The sequence below is a fragment of the Clinocottus analis genome, unplaced genomic scaffold (genome assembly GCF_023055335.1).
Source record: "Clinocottus analis isolate CAN_PGR_092001 unplaced genomic scaffold, fCliAna1.0.p SCAF_12, whole genome shotgun sequence".
NCBI lineage: Eukaryota > Metazoa > Chordata > Actinopteri > Perciformes > Cottidae > Clinocottus > Clinocottus analis.
The window spans coordinates 3,848,100-3,875,134 of NW_027175843.1; the positions used below are offsets into that span (position 1 = coordinate 3,848,100).

A 27,035-nucleotide genomic window follows, 5' to 3' on the forward strand; every position below is an offset into this window, starting at 1 on the left:
CACGTATCCAGCATGTATGTTTTTAAACCTTTTAATTTCAGCATTGAATGACAGCATCAAAATCCTTTTTTAATATGGCATAGCATAGTGCACTCTGTGTTTATTGACAGTGACACCTCCCCCGTTTATTGGGCTCTAGCTCCTGTTATTGTTTGTTGTCTCTAACAGCCTCTGGGGTGTGCAAAGGAAGACCTCTCTGGTTTTCTCGAGGAAGAACGAATTCCCAGAGGACACATGACATCTGTTGTGGTTTTCTTCCATGGAGACCTGCATCACCTGGTTTGTTGTTAGGTGAACCACGTCGCTCTGCCTGATGCAGGTCAACCTTGTTCGACGTATTGTCCGAGAAAGGGCAACGCTCGTGCAGGAGGAAACGAGAGCAAAGGTCATGCTCCCTGAATAAAATGTGTTAGTCTCAGGCTACTCTTTGGAGAATGGATAAAACAGCCGATGTTAGCATTAGAGGTAACCAATCGCAGAGACTGCTCAGGTGGCAACGGGGGAAGAAAGTAATGGAGGAAGGAGAAGATGGAGTCAAGGATGAAGAGAAACGCAACGCCAATCTGGGTCTAAAGTGGAACATTAAGTAAGTAATAAATGGATCTTATTCATTACAATTAGTGTGAGGACATTTCTTCATTTCTTCAGACTTCATCACTTCTGCATTGGTGAAGAACAAACAAGCCTTGTGGTGGGAGAATGAATGTCCTATAAGCCAGTGGATGTAACTGAAAGAAAGTATTTTTTATTAATAATAAGAACATTTGTCACAGTTGTATTTTCTTGGTTATGCATTTCATTAGGTATTTTATTTTAAAAAGCATCTACCTGATCATGTTTAGTACCTTACCAACAAGTCAGGAAAGAATCAATCTAATTATTTCCACAGAATCCTAAAGATGTGTTATCATACTATGAAAGCATTCAGAATCCCTTCATAAAAAGTTACAATTATACTCATCCCAATAAACAGATGATGAAAACACTGTTATTCCTCTTTCAAAAACACCCCTAATCTTAAAACTTAGTTCACTCCCATAGCACCTCACTTTAAGAAATCATGCGGTGACAGATTTTGAAAATTATTATTATTATTATTATTATGTAGAGAACCAAAAAATACAAAATCTCCATGTAAAAATTCTCCTCATGTTACATCAACATCGTCATGACTGATCGTCCTCTTTTCTCCTCGTCATCATTTCCCCATAAGCTGGAAAGAGTGGGTGGTTGATCCGGCAGAACAGTTTTATTATGTCTGGCTCCAGGTCATGATCTTTCCTGTCGTCTACAACTGGGTGATCATCATTTTGAGGTACATGGAAAATATCAGATATGAATCCCTCATATAACCTGCATGCATGTGACATCCATTGTCTCATTGGTTATGTTTTCTCAGGACATGCTTTACCACAATCGCACTGAGCTACCTGCCTGTGTGGCTTACACTGGACTATCTGGCAGACCTCATGTATATGGCAGACATGATCATCACTGTCCATACTGGTAAATATTCTGTATTATTATTTTGTTGCTTTTGACTTTAAAATAGAATATAACTCTTCAAATTCAGCCTTTATTTGTCACTAGAATGGATATGACAAGACGTTTCAGCCGAGTTGTAATGAACTGAACTACTTGTATTTATTTGTCAGTCATCATTCACAGAATTAATGAGTTAATGCTGTATTTGTGTTAAATGGGAGTTAAAACCGAGACTGTGAAACTCAAAGGGAGTGACGTGAGTAAAAGAACCAGGACTGAGATGGACACTGCAGTAAAATGAGACGTTTTTTCTAAAGGGTCTCCGATGATCGCAAACACACCACAGAGACTTCCAAAACCCTCCGAAAATATGAGTTCCCATAGTAACTTTTATAACAATCAATGGCTATCGTGTTAAATTGACCATGCACAGTAGTCAATTCAATATGCTATAATGGAAACAATATTCTAAGGACAATATTTAAAGGTGTATGAGCAACTCTGCAGCCAGACAATCATCTTGAGAGGTTAGATAATGAGAAATATGGAAATATTTCCTGATGTGAAAGCACTGGGCCAACAACTATTTCAAATCAGATGGATTTAATATCCCGATCTAAGTGACAACCACACTTTAACTTGGTAACTAGTGTATGAAGTGTATTCTGGGCTTTGTTAAACCTTGTTCTTCCCGCTACAGGTTACTTGGATCAAGGCATCCTGATCAAGGACGTCGCTCAGCTGAGGAAGTGCTACCTGCACTCCAAAACATTCTTCAGGGACCTGGTTTCCCTGCTGCCGACCGACTTGCTCTACTTTGTCTTTGGCATCCAAGCTCCGCTGGTGAGGATCAACCGACTTCTACGCATTCCTCGACTCACCGAGGCCCTTGATCGCATGGAGACGAGAACCTCCTACCCCAACACCTTCCGCATCTCCAAGCTCATGATCTACATCTTTGTGTTGATCCACTGGAACGCCTGCCTCTACTTTGCACTGTCCAGCTACATCGGCTTCGGAAGTGATCGTTGGGTGTACCCCAACATGACCAACCCGGCGTTTGCCTCCATGCGCCGTCAGTACTTTTATTGCTTCTGGTTCTCAGCCCAGATTTTCACCACAGTGGGAGACACCCCCCTGCCAAAAAGGGAAGAAGAGTACTTGTTCATGATTGCAGACCTGCTCATTGCCGTGCTGGTGTTTGCATCGATTGTTGGCAATGTTGGCAATGTCATCACTAGCCTCAGGGACCGTGATAATGTCTTCTTCCCTAACCATGAGCTGGTAAGTTAGAAAACCTCAGTTTCTGAAATGAATCTTCTTCCTGACATTTTCTGTAATTGATACAATCTTGGAACCCACTGGACTTACGATTGATAAGTCTCTGAGAGAAAGGGGCTGTATTTCTAGGGATCCGGTGTAGCTAGTAGGTTTTATGGACCAAGACTTCATTTTACATGGGCTGCTTGTTGTTTACAGTTTGATTAGCAACTTGCGATGCAAGACTGTTGGAGGTGAGCCAATGTGCAGATTTGCTCTTCACACAAACTGGTAATCTGCATTCGATCAAAGCCGGTTTGGTCAATGCCCCAGCGCCAATACCGATCTGCTGCATGTTCAACTAACACCACTTTAAACTCCCCTGTATCATGATTAGACGCTCAGAGCAAAAGAGAGAGCTATAGTCCACACAGGGTGAAGGGTGGGAGGAACAATATTGGAAAAAAGGGCCGCAATTCATGTCCCATATGAAACTAAAAGTAAACTTTTCTGTTGTCACTCGCTCATGCTTCCTTGCATTCTTTGGCTAGACACTAATGTCATTTGTTGTACAGAAAATAAGACGCTTCTTTTCCTCTCTCAGGTGAAGGCGTACCTGCGTAGCCATCACATTAGCAAGGAGCTTCGTCAGCGCATCGACAGCTGGTACCAGCATCTCCACATCAACAAAAAGATCATGCGAGAGAATGAAATCCTGCAGCAGCTGCCCGTTCACCTGAGGACAGAGATCGCCGTCAGCGTTCACCTGCCCACGCTCTCCAAAGTCACCATCTTCCAGAGCTGTGAGAAAAGTCTGCTGGAGGAGCTTGTGCTTAAACTGACGCCACAGGTCAGGGGGGAGGGACATGCTACTTATTCATCAAATGATTTGGAAATGCTTGCAGAAAAGGATGAAGAGACTTCTCATGCCTTTTGTCTCGCAGGTGTTCAGCCCGGGAGAGTACGTCTGCAGGAAGGGAGACGTGGGCCATGAAATGTACATCATCAGAGAGGGAAAACTTGCAGTCGTAGCAGATGACGGGGTCACAGAGTATGCTGTGCTGAGTGAATCCAATTTCTTTGGGGAAATTAGCATCCTCAATATCAAAGGTACGTCAAGCGTCAAGTATTTTGCGCATAGTGATGCGGTATTTAATATTACATGTAAGTGAGAGGGGATGGGCCAATTCTTGGCACAATACAGAAATTCAAAAAAAGAAAATCTCATTTAAAGCTTCAACCTGATAGTTTTCCATTCTGTTCCTTTGAACTCTGAGATGGGCTTCTTTTAGATAATCCCTTGTTTAAAAAAAATAAAAGAATCTCACTTAAGATTTAAAGACACCACATGTTTTTTTTTTAGGTAACAAGTCAGGCAATCGGCGCACTGCCAACATCCGCAGCATAGGCTACTCTGACTTGTTCAGCTTGTCCAAAGAAGACTTGAGGGATGTGTTGTCCGAGTTCCCTGCAGCCAAGCGTCACCTGGAGGAGAAAGGCAGACAGATCCTCACCAAGATGGGCATATTGGAGGAGACCGGAGAGCAAGAGGAGGCGGAGGCCGAGAAAGTCGAAACCAAGATATGCAGACTGGAGAGAAAACTGGAAATCCTGCAAACCAAACTAGCTCGACTTATGTCGGAATTAGAGTCGAGCCACCGCAAGATGCAGGCCAGGGTGGAGCTGCTGGAGTGGGAGCTGGCAGCCATGGAGCCTCAGCTGCCAGAAGATGGGAAAGGAGAAGGAGAAAAGGAGAGAAGTGAAGGAGTGGGAGGGGAGGTTGTAGGGGAGGTTGGATGGGAGCGGGAAGAGGCAGAGGGGGAGGCAGATGAGGGTTCAGATGCAGAGGTGAAACAACAGGGACAGGGAGAGGATGCTGATGTGAGCAAAGAAGGAGACGGAGAGAGCACTAAAAGTACAAAAGAGGACGTGGAGGGAGATAAATGTGGGCTGAATGACCCTAGTGACCGGGAAAAGAAAAGAGAAGAGGATGGAGAGAAAAACAGAGCGAAAGGAGATGACAGACCTGGTAAAGGAGATGGGGCTGAGATTACATACGAAGATGAGAAAGAAGAGGAAAGTGGAGCGAGAGAATCTGAAGAGAAGAGAAAAAAGGTTGAAGAAGACCCAGAACATGAGGAGATGGAGCAAAAAAATGAAGGGCAGAAAAAGAATGAATGAAAAACTAAATTATATCAAAAAAAGACTGTGGGTGTTTGTTTTATCTGAAAAATATTGAAGATCTTAACATGTTATTGAAACACTGTGCAATACAACCTTTTACCCCTAGATGGCAGCATTGTATCCCCACAGATGTGGATGCATATCATCCAAAACTGTTGAAACTAGACAGTAGATTTGATTTCAATAATTTATTTCTTTATTTAAACACATTTTCTTCATTCAATGGAGGAACTATAGCAATTAGACCATCTTGGAGTAATAAAATCTATCTCTGAACATTACTGAATTAATTAATTGAATTTGCAGGCACCGTTTAGGTTATGGCTGTAAATTATTTTCAGGAAAAAGGGTTAACCGTGCAAAGAAAACGAAAATTATGTATTCATAATTTGATTCTCATGATAATATCAAAGTCACCCATATTCCCTGCAGCCTACAGTCAGAGTAATAACACCATATTAAAATATATGATTATGTAGAACAATGTTGGGTTTACCTGAGGTGAGACTTTAAACCATTTCTAACAACATTATTGTTACTATTTTTTAAATCTCATTCAAATGTCATTGATTAATATATATGTATATATATATATATATATATATATATATATATATATATATATATATATATATATATATGTATGTATGTATATATATATATAAATTTATATATATATAAATTAAGGAAAATTCATATCATTTATTTATATTACTTAAATTATCACATTTTATTTTCCTTATTGCTGTCAGGTATGTGATAATCCTGGTCACGTGAGCTGAATAAATAAAGTGTATGATAATGACTATTGTTATTTTTTAACTTTTTTTAAAATAGTTAATACATTTGACTGTTAGTACTTGGACAGCAGCCTGGTATTCTACCTCTCTTTATCAAAACACCTGTCATGGGTGCCATGAAAAAGCACAGGTCGCTCCTTTAATGACGCATAGTTTACGCACTTCCCGGAAGTGCAGCGGGGACACAGGCCCCATCGATTCAACACAACTGCACACATAAGCATTTACTAATAATAAAGCTCGGTTTGTATATAATTTCCATGGAGTCCTACCGCTAACACATATGGAGTGTCAAGAGGAAAAGCCGATCATCTATACTATGGAAAACAAGCCGATTGTGACATGTGAGTGTTTATTAAACAAAAGGAGACGTTCAGTCTTATTTTCTTTCTGGTCTTGACAGTTAGCTAGCTAGCTACATCCAGTAGCTCGCTCCAGCTAGGCTAGCCGCTAGCTACCCACATTAACCAGCTGGGAGGCTCTCCTGTGTGTTGCGAAGTGTGGTTTAGTCGCTCCTTGTCGGGGCTTTAATAGTTTCATACTTCCATAACCACAACACTGTCTGCCATGAATGTCCACTTGGGGAAACGGCAGCTCTCTCTCTCCCTCTCAGCTAGCTCGCAGCTACACTGATTAAACAGGCCCGGCTAACGATGTAACGTCACGGCTAGTTTGCTGCAGTTTTGGGGAAGGATCCCCACCTCGCTCGCTGACGGACAGCCACAGTGCTCCCCGGGTAGCAGCTCTGACAGCAGTCCGCCACATGACGTGTGGGTGGCCTGGGGGTCAGCTTGCCATTCATAAATCCTCATGGAATCCTCATGCAAGCTTCTTGGAGGGGTTATTTTAGGAGCCGACTCTGGTGGTGGGAGCCAGGCTTATCTTTGTAGCGGAGGCTGCTTCCATTTTTAGCACACGGCGGTCCAGGTAACAACCTGCACCCCGAGAGGCAGCGAGTGCACTCAGGTGCATGATTTTTTTTATTTTTTATTTCATCTGATTATATTAAGAAATTAGCATTTCATCCCATTATGACTTTCACCTGCAAGTCGTATAGAGTCTGCAGAATTCAGGCTGTTTCCGGGGACAAATTGTCCTCTCCAGTTGCCCAAATTGTTTCCTCAATGAATGGGGAAGTTGCCATATCGTGGAGAGGAATCTTGTTTTGGAATTTAAGAGATGTAAAAGAGTCCTTTCTTTAAAGTTTGCCGGCTTACAGTAATACAAAGCACGATGTGTAAAGCCATACAACAGTGCCCTGACCCAGACAGTCCCTGCAATTAAATTGAAAGAATTTCTGCAAAGCGGATACACACTAGATGCATGTCAGAATATTCTAAGAAATGTGTTGTGTTCTCACCAATAGTTGATTTGAATTGCATTCAGACTGCCTGTGTGAGCCCCCTCCAAAAAATGTGCATGTCCCCAAACCCAGATTTTAGACTTATGAATAAAAAAGGCCTGCATTTATGTTTTTTTAAATGTGTAACTCGTGAGATGAGCAGTGTTTGTACTCTCACCACTACTTGATGCTTTGTGCCAAGATCCACTCGCCCCGTGGCCACAGGGGTTGGACTGATGTTTGCGTTTCAGGGCCTGCATCTGATAAGAGATTTTTGATAGCCTGTGTGAACATTCAAAGGTCAGCTCTATTTGGAAACGACACTGCAAGCTTTAACGCACTGGAAAGATTTCAGCCACGGACGCGTTAAGCTAAATGACTCCCTCACTGGATCACGCTGGAATGTCTTTTAGGAAAAAGGGCCACAGTACGACTGCACATGCAAATGACTTATAAAAACTGTGTAATGACTTGTGGCATGTGATGTGATAGTTTTGACATTCGCCACACACGCAGTGGTGTTTTGTGTTAAAAACAGCCGGCAGCAAAGGGATACTGGATGCATCTCACTATGAGATTCAGCCTGAGTGCTGCAGTTACTCGCGCAGGGTGAATAAGGGACTAGTCTTGTGTTTTTTTTTCTAGTGGGGTTGTTATTAAAAGGGCTTTTCACGTGGCTCAGTGGATGTGGTCCAGTTCCAGTGTAGCTGGAACGATTGCCTCGTGTGTCCATGTTTATCAAAACACACACTGCTGCTTGGGTTGACAGTATTTTTCTTAAGTGGAGCAGTGGTGGTGACATTGAAGTAATTTTTTAGTTGAGCTGGAGTTTAAGATTCTCCCGCAGGTGAGGATTCTGGTCCACTGACTTAGTTGGTTAAGATACTACAACGTAAAAAAAACAGCCCTCAAATAAAGCTCAACGGCACCATCTCCATCTCAGTTATTGGCTCTCTTTCCTATGTCAAATGCAGTCGCATTAGAATATATACCCGTATATATACCCCCACCTGGGCTTTTTTGTAAGGCATCTTAAAGAGACAGGTGCTAAAATGGAACGTTTCACACAGAGGTGTGTGCGTGTATATATATATATGTGTGTGTGTGTGTGTGTGTGTGTGTGTATGTATATGTGTGTGTGTGTATATATATACACAGATATTTTTCAAAAGGCGGTAATGTGTTAAGTGAACATTGACGCATGTAAATGTTTCCTACTCAAAACATCAGCTTGAACCTGAACATGAGCATATAATGTGTCCCCTTTAAAAGCTTTCTTTAAAAAAAGATCAAGGTCTTGTCTTTCCAATCAGACCGGCCGATGCGGTTCATTTTGTTGCAAGGACTCCACGTAGGACCCCTCAGCCTCTGTGCCCTGATATGACACGGTGATGAAAAAATTGATAAGAAGTATTTTTATGGAAATGTACCAGTATAGTTAAAGCTTCTGTCTTAATGTGATGTGTGTTTGAATGCATGTGAACATAGTCGGTTTGTAGCTGAGAATTTCTTTTCTTCTTCTCTAATTTCACTTGAAACAGTTCACGCTCATTTTGCATCTTAACTAACTGAAAAGCTTTCAGTGCTTCTCGTTTGTCAAGTAGTAAACTCACACAGGTCTACACAATATGTATCATATGTTAAGATTCAATAGAGTAATTGTTTATTGAAATACCAGAAAATACACTTTATTGTCGTCATTCATGAAAAGGACATCTTCTTGGATGTGTTCATCTGTGTGGTGTTATTTCTTGGACAAAGACTATTGGAGGTTTTTCTGGAATCGAGTGGTTGAAAGCATATGAGCTCCACCGCATCAGCTGTTTGTGGAGTAACTGTCTAATGAGCAGGCTGCGACACAGATGCTCTCCCCGACACGGTTGTGTCCCGTTGTAATTTCCAAGCGCGCACTGTCTTTGGCATTTGGATCCTCAATGTTTAAAAACTGTCAGTAAATCAAGTATTCATTTAAGGGAATGTTCCCTTTTGAAGTTGTTTTCCTGCTTTTCACGGGTTTTTTGAGGGTGTTATATTGTTAGTTTTTACATTAGTATGATGGCATCCGATTACGTACAAAATATCCTCCTGTTTTGTCCCTCTGGATTTAGATTTTAGTGCTTTTTAACGTCTTCATTTCCAGCCTAACTTTGACTTTTTCTTTGTCACAGGTGCTGGAGACCAGAGCTTGTTCACGTCGCTCTATACCTCATTGGCCCAGCAACTTCCCAGGGAGCCAATGGAGTGGAGAAGGTGAGTGCTGTCCTTGGTCGATGCATGCTGGGAAAAACACAGTAGTCCATATCATTGTAAAGCTTTTTGTTTTTTGGTTTGTTTTGGAGGATTTTTCAGTTTGCCTTTTTAGTTTTGTTATGTTTTTTGGTACAATGAGTCTGACATTTAACATCATCACAAACAAAAAACAAGCATTACACGTTCACAGTAAAAGACAAGCAGCACGCATGAAGCAGTGAGTGCGACATGTGCAGAAATAGTAGTTGATCAACTGTTTGGAGAAGGAGAAGTTTGAGTTTGAGTCAGTGCCAGGTCAGAGTCTCACTCCCTTTACAACCTCTGTTCTTTTATGATAGAGACACATAACTGGGAGTGCTTGAGAATTTGAACGACTTAATGACAATGCGTGCTGGAGTATATTGCACGAGATGCTGCTGTGTACGACGTCAGAATGCTTCCTCTGATGGCTGAGCAAGGGAAATTGCCTCACCTCGAGTTTTAAGCCACATGAAGTTGCTTATGCGCGTGTTGTTCTCCGATCTTCTCCTTGCTTTGTTGACATTGTTGGCCGTTGTTGCTAGTGTATGCGAGCGCGCCCCACCGGTTGGCTCGCGGCCGCCGCTCTGCACCGCGCCCACGCGGCGGTAACAGCTGATAGACGGCGTCTCGACCAACAGAGTTGAGGGTTCAAAATACTCCCTCTTATCCTACACCTAAGTTTTTTTATTTGTTTTAGCTTTTCTGTATCATATCCGTTTTGATATTCTTTTCAAGGTTTTTTTCTTAATTCTGTTTAAGGTCAGAAAATTTGAAGTCACAGTCGTACGTACACCCGAGATGAGTGTCAAAGTTTCGATAGGCGACATCCTGGCGTTGGCAGGTGTTCAGAAGGAGACGCTGGTGGTTTCTGAAGTGTGAGGTTGACATCGGTGAATGAACAACACCAGGGGTTCCTGTTGTGAAGGTTAAAGGGAAGGAGGGGAAATATGCATACTCCACATCCTGGATTTATTATTATTGTTGTTGCTGTTATTATCATTGTCATCATTGCTTAGGAATCAAGCAGTCTCCTATAATACTAATAATAAATGGATTGGTATACAAGATGTAGAAAGTATTTATGTAATTATTATTATTTAAATAGGTAAGAAAATCATGTTCTTAAATGTTTGTTATTTGTTATGTAAAGGTTAACTGGGATTTTAAAATAATATTCATCATCGCAAGCAGCGTGTAGTTGACCCTCTTAAACTCTGCTCGCTGTTCCACGCAGGACGTATGGCCGCGCACCAAAAATGATCCACCTTGAGGCTAACTTCGTCCAGTTTAAAGAGGAGCTCCTCCCCAAGGAGGGCAACAAGGCTCTCCTCACCTTCCCCTTCCTCCACATCTACTGGACCGACTGCTGTGTGAGTAGCTTCAAACACACACACATATACACACAGCCTTCGCACACCAACCTCGATCATTCGCTCATCATCTATTCGCTGTAATTTATTTAAGATGACTGGGAAACATTAATTATTGCGTTGTGCATTATCAGACTGGACCGGGATACAAAGGGAGGGAGGGGCTTGTTTTAAAATTCCCTTCGGACAAAACACTCTGTTCCAGTGAGACAGTAAAGAACTGTTCTAATGAAATCTATTCACTCGGGACACGCAGCGCAGACGAGGTCCTCGGGGTTAGTTTTGACAAGCTGTCAACTAAAAGGCTAATGAGCAATATGCGGCTCCTGTGACAGTCGAGCGGCTGTGTTGCGGTCATCGTCGTCGCTGACATCATCGTCTGACATGACTGTAAAGACGCATCAATGAGAACACTTTTATCCCGCGCTCAGTGACAGCCGAGCCGTCGCAGAGAGCGACGGCGGCGCCAACGCGGGTCAGCTTTTTAATGTCGCGGCCACGGGCACCGAAAGCTCCCGAGGCATTTTTCGACGCTCTCCCGTGTGTCACGGAGGATCGGGAGCGTGTCCTCGTCTGCACTCTGAGAATAGACGAGTACTTACCGGCGTCCTCGCCGGGAAAAGAAAAGAAAAATATGAAAATAGGTCACAGACGGCGCCGTGCGGCAGATATGCAAAGTCACAGAGTGAGCATTTTAAATATGCAAGGTAACTCAGATTAAGATAATTTTTGGCATTATTCCATGTCTGTAAAAGGTGGACATGCACGCACAGGGCTTTCCACATGCATATGGAGGGAAAGTAGGCCTGTTACTTTGACAACGTTGCCTGTTTTAGTGCTTGCAGTGCCCTCTTAGAGACGGTTCTGCTAGTGGGGCATCCATCCTCATGCTTGCATCATTTTTTAAAGCACATGCTGGTGGTTTGTAAAATGTGCAGACACAGCGAATCGTGACTTTAATCCAAACTGTGTGCATATGACAATTAAAAATAAATATATGGACACTCTGGTTGGGAAAGAAAATATATGTTCTATATGAAAATCTCTTTTCAAATGAAGTGCACTCAAATTTAGTCGAGCTGGTGCAGCCCGAAACTGCACCAGCTCGACTAAACTCTTCAGGAAAAACAGATGAGAGAAGAACGGGAAGGGAAACGGGAAGCTGCTGCTGACTGAGCAGCTGGTTAGTTCAAGGCAGTGTTATCATCGGCGCGTGACTCATGACATTTCCTCAGGACTGTGCCTCTAGTGTGAGAGTAGAGTGTTTGTGTAGAGCAAAAGGAACACAGTAACAGTGTCACACAGCAGACCTGCAACGGCAGCTTTTTTAGACTGAAACAACGCTTGTTTTGCACGTTTTGTAATGTAACGAGGAGGAAGTAGAAGCTACAATAATTAAAAAAAACAAAAAACATTTCCCCAAAAGTGATCCTTCAAACTGTAACTGCATGTTCACTTCCAAAACAAGTGACAATAAGTGCGACGGACCGGCGCTTCAGTTCCTCTTCCCTGCCGCTGGACGCACGCTGTTGAATAACAACCCGTCTCATCACGTCTCGCCTCTAATCCGTTCCAACCATTTTTAAACGAGCGGTGCCCTCAAGCAGCACTGAGTGAATCCTCGTCACCGGGTTTAGGAGCGCATAAGTTCAGCCATTACGAAACGTCAACTTGCAGGCCAGCATTCTATTTGTCACGTCCGTCCTCTGATGTCTTCCGATGTGCAAACATCCTCGTTGTGTGCGACATGCAGGTTCACTTAAAGGAGAAGTAACCGTTCCCTCTTTTCTTCCGCCGTTCAATCAGTTTTTATGCGACATGCATCAGTGATATCGTGTTTGTGTCGTCGTCTCGCTCATTATGTTTCGCCTCATCCTAGGACACGGAGGCGTACAAGAGCACGGTGAAAGAGGACATGACGCGATGGCAGAGCAGCCTGCGGACTCACGGCTCAGTGGACTGGGTCATCATCGTCGTGGAGACCAACGATACCAAGAAGAAGAACAAGACCAACATCCTGCCGCGGTCGTCCATCGTGGACAAAATCCGCAGTGATTTTTGCAACAAGCAGAACGACAGGTGAGGAGATTGCTCCCGACAGGCTGACTTACTAGTGCCCTTCATGTGCAGGCAACGTAATCAATACCCTGTGAGTACAAGAAACCATGTTGATTATTAGTATGTAACGGTTATTGTCCTTCTTTCTTTTTTTGACGCAGATGTGTGGTGCTGTCCGATCCTCTGAAGGACTCGTCTAGGTCTCAGGAATCCTGGAATTCCCTGCTGCTCAAGCTGCGCACCCTCCTCCTCATGTCCTTCACCAAGAACCTGGGGCGCTTTGAAGACGACATGCGCACGCTCCGAGAGAAGCGCACGCAGCCCGGCTGGAGCTTCTGTGAATACTTCATGGTCCAGGTGCATAGAAAGGAGAGAAAAAAAGAGAGTTTTAATTTGCTGTTTGTGCATATTTAGATGCAGATGATTACATTAAACCAACATGGAGGTGCGGGAGAACCAGGACTGCGCGTAGCAGACTGTCAGACCCCTTGAACAGTAAAATTAGAGGTTTTTTAAAGGGAGTCTGGTGCGAGGGAACACTACCTTTTTATTTTTTGTCTAGAGTAACCGCCACTATAATCACAAAATGAATAAGTGACCTACTTCAACTGTCTCACATTACTGTGTGTGTGTGTGTGTGTGTGTGTGTGTACGCGCAGGAGGAGCTGGCCTTTGTTTTCGAGATGCTGCAGCAGTTTGAAGATGCCTTGGTCCAGTACGATGAGCTCGACGCTCTTTTTACCCAATACGTGCTTAACTTTGGAGCTGGAGGTGAGTTGCCCCTCCCCCGGTCTTCTCAGGTGGAAGGAATGGCGTTTCGTCCAAAACGCGTTCCGTCTCCGGGATCAGGGGTCCATGTGGTCTGACGGTTCTAACTCTTCCCTACCGCAGACACGGCAAACTGGCTCGGGTCGTTCTGCGCGCCGGTGCGCAGCTGGAGCGGCTTGCTGCTCCGGCGGCCCATCGACATGGAGAAGAGGGACGGGATCCAGCGCGGGGAGGCCAGCCTGTTGGATCTACGGAGCTACCTGTTCTCCCGCCAGTGCACTTTGCTCATCTTCCTCCTGAGGCCCTGGGAGGTCACCCAGCGGGCCCTGGAGCTGCTGCACAACTGTGTGCAGGAGCTGCAGCTGCTGGAGGTAAACACGGGATCAAACAGACCTCATGAGACACGAAGTCAGGCGTTGCACAAATAGTTGGGAATCCTCATTATCCACTCTGATGAATGGACAGCAACGCTACACTGAAAGCCCAAACGGACTGATTGTAATACTGTACGTTGTTGTGCAGGTGTCGGTGCTGGAGGGGGCGCTGGACTGCTGGGTGTTCCTCAGCTGCTTGGAGGTTCTGCACAGGATCGAGGGCTGCTGTGATCCGGCCCAGTTGGCTGCAAACTGCTCCCACACCGTCGGGCTATGGGCCTACGCGACTGACAAGGTAACTAAAAACGCTGGCTTTGATAGCAAGATAGAGATGTATAGAGACAGAGACTGTTTCCACGTTCCAGAAACAGCCAATAACTGGTAAACAAATATATATATATATATATATATATATATATATATATATATATATATATATATATATATATATATATATATATATATATATATTCCAAATAATGAGTTTATTTCTACCTTATTCTTTCTGCCTCCTCCAGCTGAAGTCCCTAGGGGAGCTCTGCGGCCTGGTGTCGGAGAAGGGACCCACATCCGAGGACCTGAACAGGACTGTGGATCTGCTGGCCGGACTTGGGGACGAGAGGCCCGAGACTGGTGAGTCTCCAGACCTGCTGGGTGGTAACGAGAAGTGGATTGCAGGTTTATATATATATATTTATTTAAAAAGTCTCAAGCCCTCCCTCCCATCGATGACATCAACACATGGATTGTGATTTATGGCCCCGGCACACCGAGCTAACAATCTGACATCTTTAAGCGTTGCATGTGGTCGTCTGTTCCCAGGAGCTCTGGTAATTTGATCGGCCCTCGTGAGGAGCAGGTCAGCTGATACAGAACTGACTGGATGTCTGACTGGCTGTTCAGCCGGATGGATTTGTGGTTTCACCCATTTAGTGCGGTTTCTTTCGCCTTCTGCCTTTTCTTATTTCGTCCACGGTCGGACGACTGTTGGCTGAAAACACCAGAAAAGCAAAACTTTATTTTTTCAAAAGAAAGAAGTCTGGTTGTATAGAAGTCTGTAAGAAAATTACTTTTCACTTGATTTATTCCCTCAGTAAACATTGTTAGCATGAGTTTATGGTCTCAATCTCTAGTTTCAAGTCTTCTTCAATACAGCATGATGTTCATTTAGTAGGACGAGGACGGATGAAAACCAAGATATAAGAAAAGAGAAACCAAACTCTTCCAGCCAGAGGATGACGTCACGCTGACGTCCTCTTCTTATAAACATATTGTGGTTCAAGTGCATGTTTGAGCAGCAGTCTTGAAGCGTCTGAAGTCCTTTTTCTTTCAGCTTTGTGTGTCGAGCCCTTCGGGGTTGGGATTTCCCTGACACAAAGTGTGAGCTCGTTCGATCATGTTGATTATGACGTAAAGCATCTGAAACACGATAAATAAACTGTCCGTGCCTCGTTTTGACATTTTCCTGTCGTCTTCCTCCACAGTCAGCAGTTTGCAGAGCCCTTACAAAAAGCTGAAGGAAGCCTTGTCGTCTGTGGAAGCGTTTGAAAGACACTACCTGGTAAGTCAATGTACTCGCCACAGCTAGGTGTTGTATTTCAGCAGTTGGCTAAGCAGGAAGTTGTCACAAATTCCTTTGAAGTCCTGTTTTAAAACTTAAAGCGATACAAAAAAAAATGATGTAATCTCCTTGAAACCTCAGTGGAAACGGTTGTTTATCTCTCTCCTCTTCCCACTCTCCCTCCTCTGCCTCGTTGGCCGCCTCTTGCATCAGGAACTCTCTCATGCTGCCATGGAGATGTACAGGGCCATCGGCCGGCTGAGGTCCGCCCGACTGGTGGGGAAGAGCCTCGCCGAGTTCTACATGTAAGGAAATGCACACGCCTCTCAAAACGACCTTAAAAGCCCACGCGTCCACGCTGGTGTTTCCTGTTCTTGTGGCTGATTAGACCTCTTCTCCAGAACTGTCTATCAGCCGCCGCTTGGTAAACACCCACGCTCTCCGGATGAGGAGGTCCAATCAGGCAGAATAAATGGAAATGTGTTGCGATGGGTGTGAAGGAGATTTAAAATAACTGTGAAGGCCTAAATGTGCAAAGTTCAAAGTAACGTTTCAAACGCATACTTCTCAGAGCGGTCGTGCGGCGGCGGGTCTTTCTTGAAGCTGCAGATGGAAGTGGCTTCAAAGTGTAATCGGAGCCTCGAATCAGAGCAGTGTGTCACATTTGGTAGAATATAATATCAGGAACTATGTTTTTAGTGTGTATCACAGGACAGTTGTGTTGTATATCCACACACGGAGCGGGTCCTCTTCAGAGGCTATGCTGCGCCCCTGTGATTCTACTGTAGCTCAGGAAGGACACACCAAGGACATGTTTTTACGTCTCCTCGCTCGGGACTGAAGTTTAAATTTGTTGCAAACCTCAACCTCACCACTAGATGCCGCCAAATCCAACAAAACACACAGGGCCCTTTAGCCTATACGTGCGTGAGGTCCTCCAGCTAAACAAACCAAGTCAACTGGTTTTCCGATGTCGCGTGATGATGTCATTGTTTCTAAATACAGATCATTATATCAACTTATGCCAAACACCAACCAATAGCAGAAGGATAGTTCATCACCTTGCGCTCACAGGAGACATCAGCCTTAAAATATATTTTGAGTAGCAATTTAATACCTCTACCATTTATTTAAAATAAAATAATTAAAATGTACAGTCTCATAGTGTAAATACATAAATGATATAGATAATATATGTTGTTGGTCTTTTATTTAGTGGATTTCACCTGAAAGTAGCATTGAACGGGTTTTATAGACAAGCACGCGCTACATCATTCATTTCTGCGGTTTTCTGTTGATGGATCATTAGAAAAATATGGTGTGTGTTTATGTTCACTAGGAGGAAGGGGGACCCCGAGCGGGCGGAAACCTTCTTACAGGAAGCTCTGAAGTCGTACACATCTGAGGGATGGAGCCTCCCTGTCACTCACACCAGGAAGCAGATCGCCGAGTGTCAGAAGCTGCTGTGCAGAACTGAAGAGTATCCTTCCAAACAAAGAGTAACAGTAAGAGTCGGTGGCGCCAAGTCACGAGCAGATATTCCCCCTTCTGTTTCGTGACTCATGATGATGATTAAATAGCCAAAGCTGTAAGTAGTGTTTTCTTTTCCTTCACGAGCCACCGCAGCTACTTGCAAACCAGTGCCTTGCTGGCTGGTGACGTGAATCTGACCACGGAGGAGAGGAAGCACTTTTGTCAAGAAATTCTGGCGTTTGCCGACAAGTCTGAGGATCAGTGTAAGTGATCACGCTCAGAGCAGCACGAAGCCTTAACGGGGTTGCTCCACGCTCCAGTGGTGAATGTAACTCAACAGCTGTTTTAAAAACACCCACAGTTTTTCCCTTGTCGTCACAGTATGCCTCGTCAACACCTGCTCGTCTTTTCTTCCTCCCCAGCCTCCAAAGTGACCCTCAGCATGGGCGTTTTCTCCCAGCTCACGCGGCTCCAGTTCCGTCCGGCCACGGCGTCGGTGCACTCCGGGGCCGTCCTGCAGGCGGAGCTCACCCTGCGGAGTCTGATGCCCGTGGCGGTGCGCATCCAGCAGCTGGCCGTCAGCATTCACTTCGAACTGGAGCGGGCGGGCACCAACGGACGGTCCAAGGGCGCGCCGAGGCAGGCGAACCCGGGCACGGTGGAGTTCAGCCAGGCCAACGCGTCGGCGGGCCCCGCGTCGTCCTCGGCCGCCGGCCCCCCGCTTGAGCTCGACGAGATCCAGGACCGGAGCCCCACGGACAATTCCCTCAACTCCACGGGAGTGGTGTGCAAAAACACTCACCTGGTCATGCGCCGCCACGACAGCGGCTCGTCGCTGGACACGCTCAACTGCGTCAGCGCCCCCGCCGTTACCGTGAAGGACGGAGCGCAGATGCTGAAAGTGCAGGATGTGACGTTGGAGCCTGGGAATAACAGCATTGTATTCACAGCACCGGTAGGAGTCTCTCTCTCTGTCTCTCTGTCTCTCTTGTCTCTCTGTTGTGTTGTTTTCTTACTTCCCACCTTTAATCCTTCTCTCTGGGTTCTCTGCAGAGTGGACAACCGGGTACCTACACGTTGCGTCAGCTGTACGCCACCGTGGGTCAGGTGCAGTTTGTGCTGCCTCATATCTACCCATCGGTCCAGTATGAAGTCTATTCTCAGGAGCCCCAGCTCACTGTGGAGCCTCTCTCAGGTCAGAGTTTTTAAAATCTATTTCATAGTTTGTGTGCTCGAGCGGTGCTCACCGTACCCGCGTTTGTGCTTCCAGAGCCCCTGTTGGCCGGCCTGCCCCAGCTGGTGAAGTTCACCCTGCTGACGGGTCACTACGCCGTGAAGAAAGGCGACGCTCTGCAGCTCAGCAACACCGACACCATGCCCATCCTGCCCTCCGCCAGCTGCAGCGCCCGCATCACCAGCCCCGCAGCCGGTCAGTGCCCACTGTTGGAAAGGATTGGATTAGATGTTTCTTCAGCGTGAATCCGACTTTAGTGAACCTGTGTTATCTTTAAAAACCCAACTGAAACCGCGCGTCTACTAAAGCCTGTGAACCAACAAAGTTCTCTTCCTGTCCCGCCGTTGTGTGCAGAGTTGGTGGGTGAAAGCGTCCTGTCCATCCAGTCGTCTGAGAAGGTGACCAGCATCAGCCTGCCCGCCACGCCTCCTTACCACACCCTGGAGTTCCACCTGGAGGTCCTGTGCGTCATCCCGCACGGCTGCGACCGGCCCGCCAACGAGCGGCTGACCAACGGGGAGGTCCGGCACCGGCCGCGCAGCTACAGTCACCCCGACACGCCCATGACCGCCATCGACCAGAGGGTGAGATCCGTTACAACGGGTGTGACTGTTGTTAACTGTTGATGTTATTGAAAATGATCAAAACATTGATATTTTCGGATTCTTAAATGTCATGATATGAATCTTGGTTGGTCTTATTTTAAGAAGGGACTGTTGGCCAGACAAAACAAGACATTTTACTTGAACTAACAGGCGTTCATCACTGTTCCAATGTTTCATGGACTAAACAATGAGTCACTTATGTGAAAAAGTGTTTTGATTATCAAACATAGTGATTATAATTGGGCTAGTCATCCGTTTAGGTCACAGTACTTGAGGAGATTTGATGGTAAAGTTTCGCTGGTGTCCGTCCTCAGATGTCCATCGACTGTCCGTGGTCCATCTACTCCACGCTGCTCGCCCTCACCTTCTACATCCCCTTCAAGACCAAACACTCTCTGCTTTCTGCTGGTGACCGGTGAGCCTCCTTCCCCATCGAAATACATGCATGTGTCACAACTCGTGTCCCGGGAAATGTGCTCTTCTACGTTATTATCCTCAACCGACAGGAACCTATAATTTACTTATTTAACATAACCAGAGGTCTCCTCCCTCTTCACTCATGCAACCTTTTCTCCCCGACCCCACAGGATGTACATCCAGGTGTGTGTGCAGAACATGTCTGATTTGAACTTCACGCTGGCCGAGCTGAAGCTGGCGGAGAAGCAGCATGCGTTGCTGGAGCTGCAGTCCCTCAACAGTAAAACTCAACAGGTGAGGAGTCGGCAAAAACTACAGAAAAACTACAGAAACTTTTGAGTAATCATGGGGTAATTAGAGATATTTAGGAAGATGGTTCTCAGGCCATGTTCACACTAATTCCACATCCTTTGCGTGTGTGTGCGTGTAGCTTTTGTGCAGCAAGCACAGCGTGTTCTGCTTGTGGGAGGTGAGGTGGAAAGACGACCTGCCCTCCTGCCTCGAGTGCGTCTTCTCCGCCAACTTCTCTCCGCCCAAGCAAGACGCCTCTGCCTTCAAACCCTTCCACTACCAGTTCCAGCTGGAGAGAGTCACCGTGAGTCCGCTTCAAAAAACACTCACAATGTTCCTTCACCCCCCCCTCCCCTCCCCGAGAGGTTTTATCGTGTTGTCGGTCGCTCGAATGTCTCGATTTGTGTCTTTGAAACAGACGTTGTACAGCGTGAGAGCCGAGATCTTGCCTCCTGCCGGCGAGCAGCACTGCCGCTCCGGTTTCCTGTGCGGGCTCGAGGTGTGCATAACGCGACTGACCGAGCCCGCCGAGGGAGAGGCGTCCGAGGACAGCAAGACTGACACAGACGGCCTCAAAACCACCAAACTCATGTATGAAGGTATGTCGGGAGGTGAAGGGCGTGGTCATCTGGGCTTTGCAACCAAAAAAAAGATGGATAAGTAAGGAGGGGGAATAATAAGTCTGCCGCAAATGTGAACGTTAACATATTTAAGCTCTCATAATGGCGTAAGACAGGCCAAATTACTATATGATTAACTACAATTGTGACTAAAATGTTCATTATTTGCGACACACAATTAGTCACATACGTAAACAATATGGAGTCGGTTCAAAGAAAACAAAATCCATCAGGTGCAGGCAAAAATGAAACATACAAATCATCCGTGTGTGTGTGTGTGTGTGTGTGTGTGTGTTCGTGTGTGTGTTCCACAGTGGCCGACAGCAGCAGTAACTGGGCGGTGTGCGGGAAGAGTTCTGGGATGGTGTCCATGCCCATGGCGGCCGACGCCACCCACAAGGTGCAGATCGAGGTGATGCCTCTGTTCGCGGGACACCTGCCCTTCCCCAAGATCAAAGTGCTGAAGTACCTGCCTCACACGGCAGCCGTGGCCATTCAACCAGACCCCGGTAAGACACCGAGCATACAAACGGACACCATGTACACCACCGTCTCTCGGGACACCACACCGGTCTGCCACAACCATGAGAACCAGGATGTGAAACGTTTGCTGACTTGTTCAAGCGTCTTTTCTCTTTGTAACGTGTCCCGTTTGTCGCCGTCCTCAGACAGCTGCGTGGAGAACGACAGCCTCTCCCTGCTGGACAAGGTGCTGGACGACCAGGGCGACACGGCGAGCATCCGCAGCCGGGGCAGCGTGCACTCGGTGGGCAGCGGCGACCAGCAGCAGCAGAAGGGCGTGGCCATGCCGCGCCTGGAGCCCTTCGCCGCCGGGCAGGTGTTCAACCACAGCTACACGCAGCAGGTCCTGGTGCTGCCCGCCACCGACGACCACATCATGGAGGTCAACGCCACATGACCCCGGTGGCGAGAGATCCCGCCCCCTTCTCATAGAACCGAACCCGGGCCCCGGGGGGGACTCAGCTGAGCTTTTGCTCCGGGGCGGATCGGGTCCACGAGTTCATGGCGAAGACCGCCGCCGGTCACCGTCATAGACTCCTCCCCCCACCCCCTAAAGCATGAAACGCTCACGTCACTGGAGACATTACGGACTGGACACGGTGAAGATCTGCTGATGACATTTAAATAAAGATTTCTTCTTTGCCATACTTTGTACATAGCTCATTGGATGGATTTATAGTTATAAATATAAATATATACATATATATATAAATATATATATGGACTGATCAATCAGATCGGGTGCCTGTCGCGCTCCATCAAACTGAAGAATACCAGTCCTGATTGTCCCATGATGCACCAAAGCCCTAGATGTGTGTCCGCCCTCGCTCAACTACTGGAGCACTTGTACCTTTTTGACTGGAGTTCAGTTCCCGCGCGGCTCACGTGTCGCCGCTTTTACATTTCAGATGTTTTGCCTTCTACGAATCACATTCAAGTTGCTGAAATATTGCAGAAAATTACTGTAAAACAAGGCAGGTTACCAAACTGTAATGCTTCTTTGCAGACGGATCCATAATCCTCATCGGCTCTTCTGGGCTGCAGAAAATATACAAATACACACTCGCACTCTCACACACACTCCGGTTTATGTTGAAGTATAATATTCGCTCTGGCATCCTGCTACGTACCATCAGCCTTCTGACAGTTGGAACCTATTTCTTGTGAAAGAGGATTACCTCATCATTTTGTTTTGAATATGCATAAACATTACCGCAACGTTTTAATTAATTTATCTATCAAATACAAGATTGATTTGCCTCTGTCAAGAATAACTACATTTTTAGACAGTGTTTTTTCAGATTAATTCTAGAAAATCCTTAAAATATTAATAAGACATTTCCTGTCACAAGTTTTTATTTATTTAGTTAACGCATTGGAACACCTAAAGAACAGAAAGATGTCCATGACTAATACTACACGAGCTTTACAGCAAAGGTTAATGTGTTTTTGGACCTGCAGGAGCTATTCTGAACCAAAGTGTGTCCTCTGACTGAAATGCAAACATTCTGAAATGTAAAACCACTGATGACATGAGTCTAGCGGGGTGTGTGTCTGTTCAGCTGTAGATGTGTGTGTGTGTGTGTGTACGAGTGGATGAGTGCATGTGTGTGCGTGTGTATGTGTGAGAGAGATCAGCCAGTGCACATTATTGTCTATCTATTGTCTTACACTTCTCAGTGGATTGGTTATATACAATATGTGTATATTTATTCTGTGTGTGTCCGAGTGTTGGACGGATGAATGAAATGAGTCATTATTGGATTTATTTTTTCATTTCTTTGAGTGGATAAATGTCAGCTAATTCTGCCCTCCCCTCCCCATGTGTCTCTTTCACACTCTCACACACACACAGACACACACACACACGCACAGTGTAACTACAGCCTCCTGCTCTTTGACCTACTGTACATACTGATTTGTAAATAATGATTCAAATTCAAATCATCTTTGATTGCCAACTATATTAAAAAAATCATTGGAACTGACTTGATGTGTGCTGTTTTATAAACAAGATCATCTTTTTTTTATTGATAAAGATAATATCCCAGTAGTTATTGGGACCCCTACACCTTGGAACTCGGCCCTTCATTTTGAGCTCAGCTACACACGCCTGGAAAGTGTCTTGCAGTTTGTCGGATTACAATAAGGATGTGCCTAAAATGGACACATGGTGGCATGAGAAAACTCCCTGTGTGTGTGTGTGTGTGTGTGTGTGTGTGTGTGTGTGTGTGTGTGTGTGTGTGTGTGTGTGTGTGTGTGTGTGTGTGTGTGTGTGTGTGTGTGTGTGTGTGTGTGTGTGTGTGTGTGTGTGTGTGTGTGTGTGTGTGTGTTGCCTGCAAAAGCGCTATTATTCATACTGCCACTTGGGGGAGTCAGAGTCCTCTTGTTTACTTTGTCTTTATTATACACAGCCTAAACAGTTTTTACAATGTATAATCAATGTGATGGTTTAGAAGGCTGAGACAAAGGCTGACTTAAAGTTAAAACAACAGAAGAGAGGAGGGAGAGAGAAAGAAGTTTACAATAAAGTTGCATTGTAAAAGCAAGCAGTTGCAATTTTGCACAACAGAATACTCATTGCAATGGACTTAGTTGTATTATTTAAGTAGCATTTATTCATTTCGTTGAAAAAAAACTCCTAATGTGGCTGCAGGTTGACCCTTTAAAAAGTGCATTGTGTGCGACTCGGCGCCATCTAGTGGCGTGGTCGCAGGTTGCAATAATTGGAACTTTCTTCTTTGTGTCAAGTCTGCGGACTGCATTTGCCCTTAAAGTTATGAGATTATTTTTGCTAAACAAATGGCGTGCATATAATAAGCGTTTGCCACAGAGGTTTTTTTCTGCAATCATCCAAATCTGCCGGAAAAGTCCTCGAGGGAATCAGTGCGACGCTAACTTCCTGGTTGGCCTACAAAAAAATATCTGTTGCTCTAGAGACTGCGGTCAAGTGAGTCCTCATCCGCCGAGTGAGCCGCACGCATGAAAATAAATGACCGTCTATTCCTGGTGTTACGGTATGGAGGTCTACGGTGGCTTAGATAGCACAAAAAGTATTCAAACGTAATTTTCCAATATCCCAATATTCAAACAGCTATAAAAACAGATCCCTAAATTTGTAAAGTGAAATCACAACGTAGTCTTGTTCAGGAGGACCTCTGCTATGCACATGAACATGGCCTTGAGATTTTACTGTACAATTTTGGAGAAAAGTGAATTAAAGTTCAGCTTCAATGACATAATGATATTCATAATGTTACGCTGATTTTGAAGTCACTTTTCTCCAAAACCGTACCGTTAAATGCCATAGCCATGTGCATAGCAGAGGTCCTCCTGAACAGGACTGCGTTGTGATTTTACTTTACAAATTTAAGGATCTTTTTTATAGCAGTTTAATTATTGGAAATTGTGACATTATGAATATCATTATGTCATTGAAGCTGACTTTGAAGTCACTTTTCTCCAAAACTGTACAGTAAAATCACATGGCAAAGTACATGTGCATGGGAGAGGTCAGCATGAACAAGGCTGCGTTGTACATTTACTTTACAAATGTAAAGATCTGTTTTTATAGCAGTTTGAATATTGGAAATTGTGACATTATGAAGCTGAATTTGAATTCAATTTTCTCCCAAACTGTACAGTAAAACCTCAAGGCCATACACATGGACATAGCAGGGATCAGTCTGAATGAGACTGCGTTGTACTTTTAATTTACAAGTTTAAGGATACGCCGTTTGAATATGAATATCATCATTTCATTTGAGCTCGGCTTCTCTGGCTTCTCTGTGCTGCGTACCGCCCCCGTACACCTTGAATAGAGATGCATTCAGAATTGCAATTGAGGCTCACTCGGCGGATGTGGGCTCACTTGACCGCAGTCTCTAGAGGCCTCATTCTGAGTTAAATTTTCTATTATTTTTAGGTAAAAAATAGAGAGAGAGAGAGAGAGAGAGGGGGAGGGGGAGGGGCAGAGCTTTGGGGACATGGAGCAGGATGGCTGAACACTCCAAATAAGTGTTATAACATGTACCGTTACTTAACAATGTCAGAATGGCATGCTGCTTTGTCTTTGTCTTATCTGAGGACCTGACTGACCTGAGAGCAGTCTGCCCCTCCCCTCTTATCACCTGCAAGTCTGCCCGCTTCTCATTAACATAATTAGCAGCAGCTGCTACACACCAGGAGGTTAAAACAAACGCCCCGCCCACTCTGAGGGGGGTTTGGGAGACGTTACAGGTGAGGAGCCAACAGAGCAGACCACAGACAACCATGAGGCCTCACGGGAGGCCGCACGGGACTCCTCAGGGGCTGCTGGCGGCGGCGTGTCTCCTCCTCTTCCTCCTCTTCCTCGGCTCGTGCGCGCTCTCACACGCGGAGGAGGCGAGCAGCCCGGAGCAGCTCCTCCTCGGCTCCCTCGGGCTCTCCGGGCGGCCTCGGCCCGCCGGGAGCCAGCAGTCGCGGCGCCACGTCCCCTCCACGCTCTGGAAGATGTTCCGGAGGTCAGAGGGCGACAAGGCCCGGGAGAGCGAGCCCTGCATGGTGTCCGAGTACGGAGTCCGCGGCAACATCATCCGCTACGTGCAGGACCAAGGTGGGTGGTCACGTGTTTGTGTGTGTGACATTGATTGGTTGTCAAAGCTCAATTTACTGCAGCTAATAACCCCTCCACTTTTTACACATTTTTAAAAAAATATTATTTTAGGATGCTTAAAAAAAATAAAACTTATTCATTGATATAATGTAGATATAATCAGGTTTGCCAATCCACAATAATTCTTTACAACATTATGCCATGTCTTTAAATGACCTCTTCCAGTACACCAAACATAAAAAAATAGTCCTATCCATGTGTGAAACTGTAGTATCGGCATCAACATGCACTGCTTTTTTAAATGCATGTTAAGGTAACACAAAGTCTATATGGTACTCTTATGCGAGTATTGTAATTTATATGTATTTGTACTATATATCATGAGCCAGGCATCTGGTGGCTTTCCCTAAAAAATCAACCAGAAGTGTCTGTTAAGATCCTTGTGGAGTATTGGTTGTAATTCTCATACTTGTGTATTCTTCATTCAATGAGCTGGTTACACAGTGATCGAATAAGATTTATAGTGTTAAAGGGGCAACCGGCCCTACAGTGGCCAAAATAGTATGTGAGAAAATGCACACCATTGGTTATTGATCACTGTTTGTTTTTTTTAATTAACAAAAAGGCTTGTTCTTTTAAAGTGTTTGCAATAAATCAGACTGCACATGTGTCTTAGTTGTAGCTTACTGCTTAATTCTTCCTGATTCAAGTTCCTCGTGGAATAAAAAAGCCACCTCTCCTCCCCACTGATTTATGTTTTGTTGTTGCAGGCCGGCTGCTATCTGACTGGAGCAGCAGCTGTCAGGCCTGTCTGCAGAAGCAGCTTTACTTCAACATGTCCGCCCTGCAGCCTGTGGAGTTGCTGTCTCTGGCTCAGCTGGAGATCAAGTTCCACTGGAAGCTGCTGCACGGTCCCCGGGCCCTCAGCATGTCCCTCTATAAAGTGATCCGGGCCACGCTGAGGGGCGCCGACCCTCAGTCCGGCCGCAGACTCCTGCTGTCCCAGTCGGTCCAGCTGCAGCCCGAGGCCACCTCCGTCGCCATTGACCTGACGGCAGTGGCGGAGAGCTGGCGCAAACCGGAGCGCAACTACGGCCTGCTCCTGGAGCTGCTGCCCCTGGACGCCGAGTCCGAGGAGCTGCTCCCCTTCCGCCCTGGGAACTCCCTCCCGCCGTCCTCCGCCCTGCCGCTGGTCCAGGCCTCGCTGGTGGCCGTGTCCCTCAACCCCCACCAGTGTCGCTCCAGGCGTCGGCGAAGCGCCGTCCACATGCCGGTGACTCTCAGCAACGTGTGCAAGGCCCGCCGCCTCTACATCGAGTTCAAGGACGTGGGCTGGCAGGACTGGATCATCGCGCCGCAGGGCTACTTGGCCAACTACTGCCACGGCGAGTGCCCGTTCCCGCTCAGCGACAGCCTGAACGGCACCAACCACGCCATCCTGCAGACGCTGGTGCACTCGCTGGACCCGCACGGCACGCCGCAGCCCTGCTGCGTCCCCATCCGCCTCTCCCCGATCTCCATGCTCTACTACGACAACAACGACAACGTGGTGCTCCGGCATTACCAGGACATGGTGGTGGACGAGTGCGGCTGTCGGTGAGGCTCGGGTCGGACATTCCTGCTCTTAATGTGACTTAATGCCGTTTGGATTTCTGTGTGACATGTTCTTTTGCAGTCAAAGTTTTTAAAGAATTTAACATTTTGTATTTGTTCGCCCAAAGATGTAGATGAATATTTGTATGACAGCTGATGTTAATAAAAATTGTAATAAAGCCACACTGTAGGATATTTTTTTATTTTAATTTT

General features: G+C 45.7%; 3 protein-coding genes across 3 annotated transcripts; all 3 read left to right on the top strand.

Moving 5' to 3' along the window:
• Positions 1-434: 434 nt before the first annotated feature.
• On the top strand, positions 435-4,926 carry cnga4 (cyclic nucleotide gated channel subunit alpha 4). The gene is made up of 7 exons (XM_068573004.1): positions 435-586; positions 1,214-1,315; positions 1,400-1,506; positions 2,186-2,769; positions 3,350-3,595; positions 3,690-3,855; positions 4,109-4,926. Exons 1-7 carry the CDS (start codon positions 435-437, stop codon positions 4,924-4,926), a joined length of 2,175 nt encoding a protein of 724 aa, XP_068429105.1.
• Positions 4,927-5,918: 992 nt separating this feature from the next.
• Positions 5,919-22,623, top strand: trappc10 (trafficking protein particle complex subunit 10). The gene is made up of 23 exons (XM_068572922.1): positions 5,919-6,073; positions 9,240-9,321; positions 10,577-10,712; positions 12,592-12,791; positions 12,932-13,127; positions 13,430-13,541; positions 13,662-13,909; positions 14,061-14,207; positions 14,431-14,545; positions 15,397-15,473; positions 15,687-15,778; positions 16,813-16,953; positions 17,100-17,209; positions 17,369-17,901; positions 18,000-18,141; positions 18,217-18,375; positions 18,535-18,764; positions 19,100-19,200; positions 19,373-19,496; positions 19,633-19,797; positions 19,912-20,092; positions 20,428-20,622; positions 20,782-22,623. The coding sequence occupies exons 1-23, from the start codon at positions 6,013-6,015 to the stop codon at positions 21,030-21,032; spliced, it is 3,798 nt and encodes a 1,265-aa protein (XP_068429023.1). The 5' UTR covers positions 5,919-6,012; the 3' UTR covers positions 21,033-22,623.
• A 2,284-nt stretch (positions 22,624-24,907) lies between these two features.
• Positions 24,908-26,831, top strand: gdf3 (growth differentiation factor 3). Its single transcript, XM_068572976.1, has 2 exons — positions 24,908-25,229; positions 26,000-26,831. Exons 1-2 carry the CDS (start codon positions 24,908-24,910, stop codon positions 26,827-26,829), a joined length of 1,152 nt encoding a protein of 383 aa, XP_068429077.1. The 3' UTR covers positions 26,830-26,831.
• The last annotated feature ends 204 nt before the right edge of the window (positions 26,832-27,035 follow it).